Source organism: Dendropsophus ebraccatus, chromosome 3 (assembly GCF_027789765.1).
Source record: "Dendropsophus ebraccatus isolate aDenEbr1 chromosome 3, aDenEbr1.pat, whole genome shotgun sequence".
NCBI classification, from domain to species: Eukaryota; Metazoa; Chordata; class Amphibia; order Anura; family Hylidae; genus Dendropsophus; species Dendropsophus ebraccatus.
In genome coordinates, this window is record NC_091456.1 from 63292651 (window position 1) to 63308479 (window position 15829).

At 41.0% G+C, this 15829-nt stretch overlaps 1 protein-coding gene across 1 annotated transcript in view; it reads right to left on the minus strand.

The window, feature by feature from the left end:
- Positions 1-495: 495 nt before the first annotated feature.
- PUM3 (pumilio RNA binding family member 3) overlaps positions 496-15829 on the minus strand; it is a 59579-nt gene continuing 44245 nt past the window's right edge. Inside the window, exons 14-18 of the mRNA XM_069964276.1 lie at positions 14369-14511; positions 9160-9382; positions 6413-6500; positions 2506-2596; positions 496-707 (exon numbers count right to left, since the gene is read on the minus strand). Of these exons, the coding sequence (XP_069820377.1) occupies positions 575-707; positions 2506-2596; positions 6413-6500; positions 9160-9382; positions 14369-14511 (678 nt within the window). The 3' untranslated portion in view covers positions 496-574. The remainder of the gene's footprint in view (positions 708-2505; positions 2597-6412; positions 6501-9159; positions 9383-14368; positions 14512-15829) is intronic.

Here is a 15829-nt window from a genome sequence, read left to right on the forward strand (position 1 = left end):
TGTTACAGACCACATCCAAGCAACAATCACACTGATGCCAGGACCCAAGTGTTCCCAGCAGACCATTGCCCAGATAACCTTTGTTCATGCTCAGATTCTCACATGCCCACAGTGGTCATAATGGGCACACTAACTGGTTTAGAAATATGCAACCCCAGAAGCTTCAAAGCACATTGTGCTCTGACACCTTTCTATCAAGTCCATCCTTGGACCACACTTGGTAGGTACTAACCACTGTATACCAGAAAAGACATTTAGCCATCACAATCTGTCTCCATTACATGGCCAGCACAACGATTCCAACATTTACCACGTAATGTGTTAGATTACTTGTGATGTCACAGATAACAGGGAATTCTCTTGGGTTCCCGACGATGGAAAACGTAGGTGTATTATCCTTTTAACCGTCCACTGCCCTGAAACTATACACGTCTAGTAGTCTGTTAGACATTAATGAAACTACTATAATAAAATAAGAGACACAGAAAACCAAAGTTTGTAAAGGAGTTTTATTTATAAATATAAAACATTATTACAAATCTTTCCCGAGCCAGCACATAATATAGAGACAGGCCTAAGGAGAGTGTAACTTTTCTAGTAACCCTTCGATGGCTTTATTGTTCTTGGTGTTTTGGGGTTTGGTCACAATGCCCTTGAGTCCTTGTTTTACTTGGGTGGCAATTTCATCATCTGAGCTCTCTAAAAGACTTAAAAAAAAAAAATCAAATAAATGTCAGGCGTCAAAACAAATAACATTCTCAGGTGAACTGCTATACATTTTTATTCTATATTTTATTCTATAAGACCATGTTTCTAGGCTAATCCAAAGCTGTCTTCCACGCAAATTACTAGAAGCTGTAATGAACCTTTTAATTTTCAAACAAAACAGCAGCAAATGTGACCACTGTGCAGTGACAAAAAAACATTGAAATATTTAACCTTGTACTCCCAACCAAATAATTACTTTGTAGCACAATGCTCCCTAGAACAGTGTTATAATAAATTACTCTACCCAGCTAAACAATGAGTCAAGGTCAACAGGAGCAGAGCTAATGACTACTGTCTAACAATAGGTACTGCAGGCACAGGGGTAGGCGATTACAATGAACGAATCACTGAACAAACAGTATAATGCCCACACTGAGATGTGCTTCATTACAAGTCCCCATTTCTGGGTTTCCTAACTACGCTGCATGAACCAGATCTATTTCTCCTAAGGGTCAATAGTCTTCCAAAACTCAGCCAGCCATTCCTAATGAGGATTAGAAAGAGGTGAATAGTGCAGGAGCAGAAAGGAGATAGAATTAGTGCGCACCGTGTTCCACATTGCCATATATTCATAGGTGTCACAGAGAAGGCACAATACCCACAATGCATGTGTAATAACAGGCAAAGGTTAGAAAGGGTTTTTGTCAAACTTCAATCAGTAACCAGAAATTAGAGTCAATACATTCGTCTTTCATATCTTAAACTACTCATGAAATGAAAGCTAAGCTATAATTGGTTGCTATGGGGAAGAAAGAGCGCTTCTTTTAGACAACTTGTAAAAAAAAAAAAACAATGTCACACCTCATAAAGGAGATAGCATAGCTGCAAAAAAATACTTTTTCTAATTTTCACTGCAGTTTTCATTCTCACCACTTAGGATAAAACTAAGCTGAGTCTGTAGAAATAAGAAATGGCTGCTGTAAAGTGAACTGTACAGCATTGCAGCAACATGTGACACCAGTAGATAGAGGGGCCAATAGCTGCTACCTGTGGAATGACCTCTTCAAAGGTTACAGAGTACATTCAGTGATGTTTCACATTCATCTCAAGGGGACAGACACAGTCTATTGTCATCTATCTCCATGAGTCTTGCTGTAAAGCATGTCATTAAATGCTGATAAAACAGCTCAGACAAGATGGCAGCCCCCCCCCCCCATAACAATGTATAAAAGGTAAAATAGAAACATTAGAATAAAAGAACATGTTTTGGTATCTGACTAATCAGTAAAAGAAAATATAGGTGATACATTACTTTTAAAGTAAATCTGTCAGATGCAATTCACGTTCCCAACTGCTGACACTGTTAGATAAATAAGACACATGGCACATTTTCATACATTTATCTGTGTTTCCATTATGTAAAAAAATGCCTTGATTCTCCTGTACTTTTCTAAGACCCTAATTGCTGGAAGCAAAAATGCCTCCTCACTCCCTCTCCCATCCCTGACTGTAAAGCAAGCAGTGATAAGAACGGGTGGAGGAGCAAGAAGGCATTCTAGCTTGCAGCCATTCAGGGGCTTGGGTAAGCCTCTGACACTTTGCACAGGAGAGTAAAGACATTTCTCAGGTATATGAAAGTAACCACGTGTCTCCTTGCCATAACAGCTATCAGTTTGGAATGTGAATTTTGCAGCTGACAGATTCACTTTAAGTTGAGTAAATGGCACATATTTATAGGTTACATATAAAAAAAAATGTATATGAGTATAAATATAATACGTGAATTTGGATTCTTACCAGCAAAGGACTATGGCACCTCTGTTTACTTGGGCCCAGCTGCTGAGGTTCTTGATGCCCACATGTTCTACCAACGTTCTAGCGAAAGAGCCTTTTCAGAATAGCACAAAAAAAAATACTTTTATTAAGAGTAAAAAGTGAATGTGCAATGTATGTGCAATGCTGCATATCAATGCTACCAAATGTTTTGGGCTGTGAGAGACATAGAAAATGATTGACGGAGTGTTGGCTTTTACGTCATTACAGAATATTACTCCTGCTCGAATAAAGATGGTACAATGGCTGTCAATGGAATAGGTTTGCCATAGAAGGAAAAAGCTGGTGACATAGGATTTACACGCTACATGCATAAGATTCTTAATCCCTTAGTGACAGCTAATACACCTTTTTATGTCAGTCATTAATGGGCCTAATTCTGACAAATGCCTTTTTATGGCGTGGTCAGGGGTTTCCACATTGAGATCACAAGAGCTCAGCTGTCAGTATGACAGCCGCGCCGCGCCAAATGCCAGGAACAGAGACGTCCGAGCCTTGCGGATACATTATAGGTATCACCACATTTAGGTTAAAGAGCTCGTACATAAATACTAAAATGGTGCCATTAAAAAGTAAAATTTTTCAAAAAAAACAAAAAACAAACAAACCTTCATATGTCAACAGCAAAAAAAAAAAAAGAAAAAAAAAAAGTTATGGCTCTTAGAAGGCGACGATGCAAAAAAACGAAGAAAAAAAAGGGTTAAGGCTAGCTTCACACGTATCGTATTGCAGTGGATTTTCTGCTGTGGATCCGGAGCAGATTTGGCTAAATGAATGAACACAGCATTAAATTCGCACTGTCAAATCTACTGTGATACGGTAGTGTGAAGCTCCACTAAAAGTTGCATTTTCTTGGGCCCAGGGTTTGAACTGTTCTACATGTACACCTGACTTTGGTGAGATTTACTACTGAAAATGTATCAGATTTCTGGTGTAATGTACGCTACATGAGTTATTTAAGTAAGAAAACTTTGCTTACTAAAAGTAAGGGCATGTTCAAATTACACAGAATTATATGCATACACTACAATAAAGCTACAAACCACATACATTTACCCACGATGGGAATCTGCATTGTAGAAATTAACCGAAAAACACGATGGGAACCTAGCCTTACTGTAAGCAACATTTAAGGGCTAAAAGCTTTAAAACATTTTGAACAGAATCAACATTGACAAATATAGTATATCATGAAATGGAGATTGTGACCGGAAGTCTACTCACTTAGAACAATTCACGTTGATAATCTGCTAATCGCATTAAAAGAAAGGGAGGTAAATCTATTTCTGTCCTGCAATATCTGACAACTGAGCGGGACTGCAGAGCCAACAAAAGGGCAACTGTCTCACTATGTAACACAGCATCTACAGAATCTATGTCAAGTCTGTGCCAAATGTAAAAAAAAAAATCCATGACCTAATTGCTCAAGAAACAGCCTTAGGATTATGCAGCAAATCTGAAAAACAAAAACCTTAGCAGAAAGGGATTTTTCAACAGTTCAAACTAGTTTTTGCCTAAACTAAAAAAACCTGGTCAGAATACAACTTCATAATATTATCAATCATATGGGGCTATTAATACTGGCAGGCACTAGTAAATGCAATAGCGGCAATGGTAAAATTGTCCGATACTAACAGGTATGTCCTGAGAAAAAAACCTATAAGGAGTGTGATAGCAGACAATGGCAAGACATACATCTAAATGCAAAGTCTGAACCGATCTGTATAAAACCATGCAACGGTTATATAATTCTGTCATACATCAGCACGGTGCTAATAACTTGTACAAATAAATGTAGAAGGGCCATTAAAGAAGCAGTCCCATGATTTTTTTTCATTACACAGCTAATCAGCTGCAATATGTATTATTCTGCTAGTATTATCTTATTCAGTAGTTCCTTTCCATCGGAAATTCCTGGAATACTTTCCTGCAGTTGGGTCATGTGATCTCATAGTGACCCCCTGGTAAATACATGTTTTTCTGTGCTTTCACTGGATTCACCATCTCTGACAGAACTGCCTATATATTATCAAGCTGCAAGGAATGTTCCAAAAAAGCTCTCCACATAGGAAGAGACAGAATCTCCCATGTATTAATGAGGGTGATGCAGCTCCTATCACACAGTTAGCCTATGTTCACACAATGTAAGAGACTGGCCGTTCCGTGGAACGGCCGGGCTCTGCAAAGATCATCGCGGCCGGTACTTAAGTAACGGCCGGATGATCTTTCCAGCCGCAGTGTTCTGATGCGGGTGCATCAGCACATGGCTGCATCAGAACTCTCATAGGACACAATGAAGCAAGCGACTGGAGCCGCTCGCTTCATTGTGTGAACTGACATGTCAGTTCTTTGCAGTGCCGCATGGGATCCCGGTCGGAGCGTATACTAAGTGTATACACGCCGTCCGGGATCCCATAGAAGAATAGGCAGTGTTCCACTCTGTACAAAGTACGGCCGTTGTTGCCGATGGCAACAACGGCCGTACTTTCACGTAGTGTGAACATAGCTTTATAGTGGATCTGAGGACTGTTGAGGCCCCTGACTATATATTTACTGTCTCTTAGCTTATTTAGATATATATAGAGGATTAATACACTATTCTCCTAGCAGACACAGATGGTGCTGGCTCTAGCTGCCTATGTGATGCTGAGCACCATGGGTTTGATAGCAGACTTAAAGTGACACTGTCACCCCCTTTGTGCATTCTGACATCTCTACACAGGTGTAAAGGGTAAATTTAGCGTTTTTCATACCTTATTTCATATCATACGTCATGGTGCTTGTTCAAGTAAAAAGTGACCTTTTTATCAACTGCAGATTGTATTAAGTGGGCGTGGCCTCGCGGCATTAGCACCACTTAGCCCCGCCCACAACAGTGGCCGACGTAAAGGGGGGTGGGGTCTAGACCTTTCGGCCAGCCTCTTCCAATGGCCGGCGAGGGGCGGGGCCAACTGTGGTGTTGTGGGCGGGGCTAAGTGGCGCCAATGCATTGAGGCCACGCCCACTTAACACAATCTGCAGTTGATAAAAGATTACTTTTTTCTTGAACAAGCACCATGACGTATGATATAAAATAAGGTATGAAAACCGCTAAAATTTACCCTTTACACCTGTGTAGAGATGTCAGAATGCAAAAAGGAGGTGACAGTGTCACTTTAAAGGGAGAGCATGCACTTTCACTAGCTGCTGAGTCACATGACCCAGATGCAGTAACAAAACGTGTGGATACAGCAGAGCTGCGATAAAACAGGCAACACAGCAGAAATAGTGGTGGTATGTATTATATGGGATTAAAAAAATGCATCAAGCACACAGTAGCATCATAGCAGATATGTAGCTACATGGCGTAACCTTGTGTCACTATGCTACATTTATCCAAAAAGGAATGCATAAAATTACATAAATGTGCCCTGTATGTCCTAACATTACATGAAGTAGTTCTGGAATACATTTTTTTTTTTTTTTTTTTATCAATTGTGTTTGTATTATTTTCAACACGGAAATCATGAACAAACAATAACAGCAGTAAAGCTATGGGAAGTGAGTTCCTATGCAAAGGGCGTAACAGATAAGTCATATGATATTAGGCAAAACAGTAGTGAGACATCGTGAATCAAGGGAGCTAGCCTGATATCCGTTCAAGGGAACATATGTCTAGCACTAGAAGGGTAGAACTGGGGGGTTGGCAGTCATCCAGTTAGCAGCTACCAAGAAGCCGTAATGGCGCAATAGACATTTCACTTGTTGTGTGGAGTGACTGCTGATAACAGCTATACAAGATTAGACAAAGGGTGGGTGAGATAAATAAAGGCAGAGGATACATATCACATTTTATAATAGGCACTGAGACATTCAGAAGGAATCACCCTACCTTCTTTGCCGTGTTCTTTCAAGTCCTTATCTTGCTTTAGCAACCATTTCAGCACAAGGTGACCAGCAGGGTGCTCCGCAATGTGAAGCTGTAAAAGAACCACAATGAAGATCACGCTCAAACCCAAGTGGAATATTGTGTCTGCATCAATACTACATGCAACCAATTTGTCATTGATGCACTAACAAATGTCACACAGTAAGTTGCCAGTGTTGCTTTAAACATTATTGGAAATGGCAACAATAGGAAATGCCAATCCTGACTATGCAGAATACAATAAGCAGCCCAAAAAATAGTTTAGATACCATTTGTACTTTTCCTTGTTGTGCATGTCAGATATTGTCTACGCTCAATGGGGGAGATTTATCAAACTGGTGTAAAGTAGAATTGCCTTAGTTGCCCCTAGCAACCAATCAGATTCCACCTTTCATTCCTGACAGATTCTTTGAAAAATGAAAGGTGGAATCTGATTGGTTGCTAGGGGCAACTAAGACAGTTTTACTTTACATCAGTTTGATAAATCTCCTTCAATGTATTTAATTTTAACAATTGATCAAGCCATTTATTATGCCAGACATATTCAAAGTCAAATGTTTGGCACACTAGCATTGACTGCATTGGGCTTTATTTAGACTAATGCAAGATAAATTTAAGAGAGGAGATTAACCCCTAGATGACCCAGGACGTACCGGTACGCCATGGGTGACAGTCCCCAGATGACCCTTGACTTTACGGTACGTCCTGGGCTATAAAGGAGGTGGTGAGCAGGCAGTGAGCAGCCTGGCTGCAGTGTGTCATTGACCCCTTAAACACTGCGGCGTTTAAGTGTGACAGGGGCAGAACCCTGTCACTTACCAAATCGGGACCCCCGCAGTTACAATCATTTTAACGGACCGCCAGAGGTCTCTCACCTTCCTCTGTGCGGTCTGATCGCACTCTGATGATTAAGTCTGCCACAGGCAGGCTTAATCAGTAGAGCGCCTATCACATTGATTAATGCTATGGCATAGCAATGATCAGTGTGTAAAATCTAATAATTGTATGTAAAAGTCCCCCAAGGGGAACTTAAAATGTGTAATAAAAAAAATAAATAAATGTCTTAATAAATACCCCAAAGCCCCTCCCCCAATAAAAGTTGAAATCACCTCCCTTTTCCATTATAAAAATAAAACCCATAAAAATAAATAAATGAACATAAAATATACCGTAGCGTGCGTAGTTGTCCGATCTATTAAAATATAACAATCGTCATCACTAACTGTGAACAGCGTAAACGGGAAAAAAGTGCCAGGATTACAACTTTTTTGTTACTCTATCTATCTATCTATCTATCTATCTCTATCTATCTATCTATATCTATATCTATATATATATTCATTAAAAAAAAAAAGCGATAAAAACTGGTATGGATCATGGTGAAAAAAATGACACCCTGGTAAAAATAAAAACGTTATAAGCGTCACAATAGGCCGGGTTCCGTCATACATGTTATGGTACAATAAAAGACGCCATTACAAAGTACAACTACTCCTGTAAAAAACAACCCATTACATGGCCCTGTAGATAGAAAACTAAAAGTGCTAGAGCTCTTAGAAGGAGTGGATTAAAAAAACGAAAACACAAAAATGAAAATTTGCGCGGTTCACCGGGGTCATTTTGGGCTTGGTCCTCAAAGGGTTAAATATAACAACAAAGGTGTTTGGTACACAATACCTTTGCCAATAAAATGTAACACTTAACCTACAAATTGGAAAAATATTAATAAAGTAATAGTCTAACACGATTTATGCAAAAACAGCCACTCTCCAGTGTGATTTTCACTCCTGTAGGGTGCGTTCACACCTACAGGATCTGCAGCAGATTTGATGCTGTGTTCAGTTATTTAAATGAAATCAGCTGCAGATCCTGTAGGTGTGAACGCACCATTAAGCTTATTTCTCTGCAGCCCAAGTGTGATCATGTGACCAGAACCCTGCTGTATTTTCTTGGAGTGTATTATAGTCTGGGTCTTCATAACTCCCAAGTAACCACAGCTTACTACTTCTGTATCCTTCCGCTCACTCTCCTGAAGTAGTAGTACTACACATCCATCCTCTCCTAAGAGGAGTTATATTTCTATGAATTCCTGGATAGAGCTGCTTTCTCTATCTTAAAGAGTACCTGTAATTTGAAAACTTGTTATTTCAGAGAGACATTATCGGTCAGGGCCTCATCAGTAAAATGAGTGGTGAGACTTTTGCGCTGCCAAGCACTCTGCGCTGTGTCTGTCCTAGACCGACCTCATATACTTGCACTTAAAGTCTGTCTAAGTCACATGACATTGAGCAGGAGTGACTAACTGTGCTGAGCGCCGTCTGAACAGAACTTTTAATAGGTCTCTCTTTAATGACAGTGCCCATATACAAACATATATATTAACATATTTTCTTTATGTGCTTCCATAAACTTATATGTATATGATATACAAATGTATAACGGTGAGAATGCCAGAAAAAGGAACTTGTGGGTCCACCAGAAGGGTGACCCAGAAACCAGCAGAACAAAAAGTATCAGGGGGCGCTACCACTGACATCAAACCAGCTATGTTAAAGGGAAACCTGAGCTGGTTGCTTTAGGCAAAACCAGGCAGTTCTGCTTTTCACAGTATTTCTTTATTATCCCCAAATATTTTTTGTGAGAGAGCCTTTTAAGTTACCTGGGTAAGAGCAAAAACACAATAAACATAAAAAAAAAAAAAATCTAAATACCTCTCCATCTTTGCCTCCAGGTACAAAATCTTCAGCAGCTATACTGGCAATTGCAGACATGACAGGCTGAGGGTCCCCCAGTGCAAATAACAGAGTATTAGTCACCACTGCACACATAGCATTCTGTAACACCAAATCTTGTATGTTGGATTCAAGGTATTTTAGCAGAGGTCCAGATACAGTTTCAAGCAGCTCTCGCTGTCGGATTGCTGGATCCTTTTTGCTGTTTAGGAGAGATGGACAAATTAGATTTATGCAAAAGGGAAAAATGTCCTTTTTAAAAAAAATTGGAGTCATGCAGAAATTCAATTATAGTCCGTCATTGTGCATTATTCCCGCTACATCTGAATCCAATAAAGATTATACTTCAAAGTCAAGGCGTATCGCTAGCACACATCACCACCGAGTTCCCTTCAATCTCATGATCAGTAGGGGTCCGAGATGTTCAATCCCCGCTAGCCAACAAAAGTATACTTCAAGTACCACTTAGGCTTGTGTGCTAGCTCTTTGTGCACTATTCATTTAGTTGTAAGTAAGGGTAGAGATGAGAGAAGCGAATATGGAAAATCGCGATGTCAATTCGTTTCATTCTGCGAAGTGAATTCCTGTCAATTAGTTAAAGAGATTCGGGGGAAATAAAAAGCTGGAGCATCACTAGGCGGGAGAAAGGCATTAACTAGGGATGATCCGAACCCGCCGAGGTTCGGGTTCGGCTGAACCCGAACGCTCGGAATCAGATTCCCGCTGTCTGCCGGCTCCGTGCAGCGGGCGGACACAGCGGGCGGACCGCCTGGAAAACTGGGATACAGCCTATGGCTATGGCTGTGTCCCAGTTTTCCAGGTGTTCCTCCCGCTGGATCCGCCCGCTGCACGGAGCGGGCAGACAGCGGGAGTCATTGCGGAGGGTTCAGGTTCGTACGAACCCCGTCCAAACCAGGTTCAGACCATCCCTAGCATTAACCATTATCCCCAGTACCCATCCAATCAGCTGCAGGCCCCTCTGTGATGTCAGCACCTCCCACTCTATTTAAGGCGGTTCATTAATGGAGGTGGCCAGTCGGCTGTGTGTGGAGGAGAGAGCAGGATGGCGGCAGGAAGCTAGAGCAGAGCAGGGAGAGACTAACAGAGTAATATAGGGAGAGAGGAGACAAATGGAAGAAATTGGATAAGTGAATGGCTAATTCACATGTTTTTAAACTGTGATTTTCCTATTTTAGACACTTTTACAACATCATGCTTTAACAAATGTGCCCTTCTGTAATAGTCCCAGTACTGTAGCTACTATAGTTTTGGCTGTTTTAATGAAATTCATTAAGATTCGATTTACAAATCTGTAAATGAAGCGGAGATGCAATGTGTGGTACAGGTTTTGGAAGAAAGCATACACCCTTTTAAGTAGATTACAGTCTTATATCTATGTAAATTGTACTTTCTTTTATTCAATTTAAAATGACCTGAAAGCAGAGCAGGGCTGGGACAAGGGGTAGTCACCGCCTAGGGTGCCGCCGCCTACCTTGCCCAGTAGGGGCGTAATTGCTAGCGACTAATAGCACTGGGAATTTTGGACACTTGTCCTGGATTAGGGATGGTCCGAATAGAGTTCGGTTCGGGTTCGTACGAACCCGAACCCTCGGTAGTGATTCCGGCTGTTTGCCCGCTCCAGGGAGGACCGCCTGGAAAACTGGGATACAGCCATAGCCATAGGCTGTATCCCAGTTTTCTAGGCGTTCTTCCCGCTGTATCCGCCTGCTCCATGGAGCGGGCAGACAGCGGGAATCTGCTGCCGAGCGTTCGGGTTCATACGAACCCGAACCTCGGCAGGTCCGGACCATCCCTACCCTGGATCCCTGGTGCTGGCAAGCACTGCTGTCATCTGCAAGTGTGTTAGCCTATTGCTCCATCAACCGGTAGGCCACAGAAATTCACCTTGCTATCTACAGGGGATCAACTACCTACTAGGGGGCACCTATCTATTTACAGGAGCCAGCTACCTTCTAGGGGAGACACGTATCAGCGGTCATGTTATGGCAGTGTTATGTGCCCCTAGCATAATGGTATTATTGGTTGGTTTCCACATGCTGAACTTGATTCAGCAACAGGGTGGTGGTAGCAGTATATATGATGATATTTTTGCATTGTATACTGGTATTATTTAGTAGCTGTATTAAGTTGAAAGAGGCGGTAGGCACAGCCACTGACACGGAGCACCAATATAGTCCAATATATAATCCAAGCAAAAAGGAAAATCACCAATCTGTGCAAGAAAGCTTTATTGATGCGGAAGTTCACACACAGAATGCGGGCTTGTGGACAAACACCTGGGGTGGGGTGGCCACTTCCCACGAGGAACACGCTTCCACAAGCTAATGTTCTATGTATGATCTGTCTGCATCAATAAAGCTTTCTCCCACCGACTGATGAATGTGAATGCTTGCTGAATTTCCTTTTTGCTTGATTTAGTAGCTGTGTGACTATTATTTGGAAGTATATGGTAATATCACAAATAAAAATTAGCTTTATAGCCATGTTGTCTTGGAAATGTGTGTGTGTTTTAAGAGGGGATGTGTCACCATTTGCCTTATCTGCCTACGGTATCATAATACCTTGTCCTGACCCTGAGACATAGGAGGAGTACATGGAACACTGTTCTAGGACGGATAACCTCTAAACTTCTAACACCACAAAGCTTTCTAATCGCTATACAAACCTTCCACAAGTGGATATAAATTAAATATTCATCTCTATAGACAGATATAGTATTCATTTGCTGTATCTAGCTAAATAAAATAATGTACTATACTAAGTAGGCCAGCCTGGAGAAAACAGCATGAGTTCAAGCACACATCTGTTTTATCAGCTGAAACATCAAAGCTGTATGACATTAGCTTGAGGATTAGAGACGGATCTTATTTCATGTTGTTTAGTGCTAAAGTCTCTGTAAAATGCTAAAATATACAGCAGGGGTACACAACCATTTTTGACCATGAAATTCATATGTTAAAAATTGTACTACTTGAACAGTGCAAAGAAAAAAATATTCTGACATGGAGTAGAGAGCATGTGTGCCCTTTTCTTTTTCTTCTATAGGACAGAGTATCTGAGCAGCCTATCACCCCCTGCCTCTAAACTGGACTAAAATATTTATCAGCATCTAGACGGCAAGGTTTTTGTCCTCTTCAGTTCTGGTGAATATGTGAAAACTAGTACATTCAGATATAAGCATAATAGGTGTGTACATCTTAAATCTCTGCTTTTTGAAGATGATGAACATCTAAACTGCCTTTTACATGGGACTGATTATCGGCAAGGAGTATTGCTAGAAACGCTCCAATAATTGGCCCGCTGATTGCTTGTCAGATATACATATCTGTGATGTCAGTTTTCCGGGCTACACATATGATACAAGCACCGCTCATGCAGCCCAGACGCCTCGATTTGTCATGCCATGTAAAGGCACCGCAAACAAGCACCAATAATGCTGATCGTTTGCAGCCCCCCACAGCCGAAAAATCTTTGTGTCTAGAAGGACCCTTAAGTTCTGTTTGGGTCAAACTTTTAACCACAAACATTTTTTTTCCGCACAAAAAGTTACACTTTGACATATGATTGCATGAAAGAACCCATGCCTGCAATTAACTGGGTTCAAGAGAATGATGGTTGACCTCAGGGAGATCAACCACAACACCGCAGACACACCATCATGTTTCTCAATGTCAGTGAATCTAGGAACATTGTCCCCTGGTAAATCAAATTAGCAAAAATACTGCAGAGACACCAGTTATGTGTCTCATAACATCAGTGAGCTAGCCAGACCTTCTGTCGGGAACAACCACCAAGGGGGGTCTCCAGTCAAGGAAACCACCTTCCAACAAGCCACAGTCAAAAATGACAGAACTTGGGAAATACTCAAGCAAGGTATCCATCCACAGACAGCTATTTAAAGATTCACCGACGTTGAGAAACACGTGATGGTGATTTGGTTGATCTCCTTAAGGTCAACCATCATTCTCTTCAATACACTTACTAGGCTTTGCTCCCACTAGCCAGAACTACTCCACACTAATAAGGGGCAAATACCCTGAAACAGTTTGTGGATGGATACCTTACTTGGGTATTTCCAAAGTCCTGTCATTTTTGACTGTGGCTTGTTGGAAGGTGGTTTTCTTGACTGGAGACCCCTTGGCTTGGTTGCTCCTTTACGGTAGAAGTTCTGGCTGGCTCACTGACGTTAAGAAGCACGTGATGGTTTCTCGAATAGATCTATGACATGAAATATCAGCAGAGCAGAGAACTTGTTGTCATGAACGGTCTTATCTCGGCCACCGTGAGGGGTGGATATCTTCTTGGCCGATGAAGTATTGTGTGTGTTGGTTGTTAAGAAAACCACTGTTGAAGCACACCAAGGCTGTGGATCCTGGGATTGAAGGGCATTTGGTGGGCTGTGGTGCACTAGCCTGGAGCACAAAGCGTGTTGTGTAGTTACATTGGAGCTGCTCTGAGCCCTGAGCCCCAGGCCTACAGTGTACCGCCGCACAACCCACAGGCCTGGCTGGGCAAAGCAGGGTTAATGGGCGCTCTGCTGCAGAGTGCTGGTGAAGGGACTCGCTGCGTTTCCTGCTGGGGGTCAATGACTGTGCTTCTTATTCTCTGTACAGTTTTCTAAGAAGTTTTCTGCGCTGTAGCTGCTTCTATAGGCATAGATACAGGAGATCTACAAAATGAAGACAGACTGTGTAGTGTTCCCAGCCTTTGGCTGTCAGGGAATGGTGGGAGTAGTACTTCTGCTGCTATTCTATGCCTCCACTACCACCTCCCTCATTTACTATACTGCAGCTGCTACTACTACTTCTACATCCCCCATTTACAATACTGTTGCTACTACTACATTCCTCATCTATTACTTCCACACCCCTCATCTACAATACTGATACTACTACTCCCCTTATCTACTACACTTTCAAGCTTTTGTGCAATTAACCAAGAAGAAAATAAACAGAAAATCTGCTATTTGGTACGTCAAATGGGTAATGGGTGCAGCCTAATAATCGTTCACTAGAGCATTTTAGTGCTCGCTCAACACTACAGACTACACTACAAAAATTACAACAAAAGCATTTTTAAAAAGTAACTGTATTTGGAAACTTTTTTATATCCCATTTCTGATTTAAACTGAACATGTATCATGTAAGAAAACATATAGCATATTTACCTGTGTGCATTGCCATCTCCTTGCTTAAGCACATCAATGATCTCAGGTAGAAAATGTGCAGAATTGCGCCCACTCAGCAAATACAAGATCACCTTCCTTCCATATTTGTCCTGCATTAGATTGGGCAATATGCTAATAATTTCCTATGTAAAGAAAGCACAAGAAATACATTTATATACACGGGCCCGGGCAAGGGACATTGGCGAAGTGTAGTTAATTATTTTCAATCACCCCTCCCTGTAATATATCAAAAAAGGCCCCTACCTGTACAATCCCTCTAAACCACAATACATACATCTTTACCAAACAAGTGCATTTTCTGTTTAACTACTGCCTACAAAGCAAATCAATAATTCCAATTTATAACTCCAACACTATGATTAAATATAAATCCGGTATGTGTAGATGCTCCTGAATTTTTCATGGATCAATGTCTCTCCTGTGGTGAAATGAAGCAGATGCTTCATTGTAATAAACACACAGCAGCAAAAATTAAAAAGTAAACAGCACATTGGGAACAGTAAACTATTTACTCAAGGGTTATTATTTGGCGGTGTGAGATATTAAATGTGACTACTGAAGATTCATTTTCCAAGTGGGTTATTTCTGAGCCTTTGTTCCTAAGTAGGCCTACAGTGTCTGACTTTAAGAGACTAGATTAAAGAAACGCCGCCACTTCTCAACTAATTTAATGGAATATGACAACAAATGTATTTAGAAATCCGTTTTAAGATTGCGAATGGCCCCCATGGCTATTGTTAATAAATTTTATTATATATATATATATATATATATATATATATATATATATATATATATGCAGAGTTCAGCTATCTTCTGAAGTCACATAGAGAGTAAATGGAGAGAAAAAGCATGCAAGCTGCCGCACTATTCACCAGAGGGAAAAGGGACTTCAGTGGAGGTCCCAAAAATTGCTCCCTACCACAGGTAGTTGATAACTATCCTGTGTATAGGTTGTAACTATGGATAAACAAACTTAGTTAGTTCTGCCAAACCTGAATCTGATCGCTTGGCTGCCTGAAAAATATAGATACAGTCCTAGGAGTCATCTTTTCCAGGCAGCAGGATTTAACGGCTGTGTGATTAGGTTCACATTATGCTGAACTTACCCTAAGTTCTCATTTTTAGTAATAACTGTATTCTTGGGATAACCCTTTCAATGGATGGGGCAAATGAAAAAATTGCCTTTACAACCTAAAGACTATGCTGCTATCTTCCTGGACATACTGTACATGTGATAAACTCTAGTACAAAAGACACCAGTGTAAGGTACCATACTGGATTCTATAAGTCATGTAGACCTAACAATAAATCCTCTAACTTTTTTATGCCTCACTTGTTACGGATTCAGCCACAAAAGCAGATTTGTTGATGGACGTTACAAAAGGCGGTAAGTCTTGATCCCTGGGGATAGAGGAGGCTTTCCAAAGCCTAAAATCA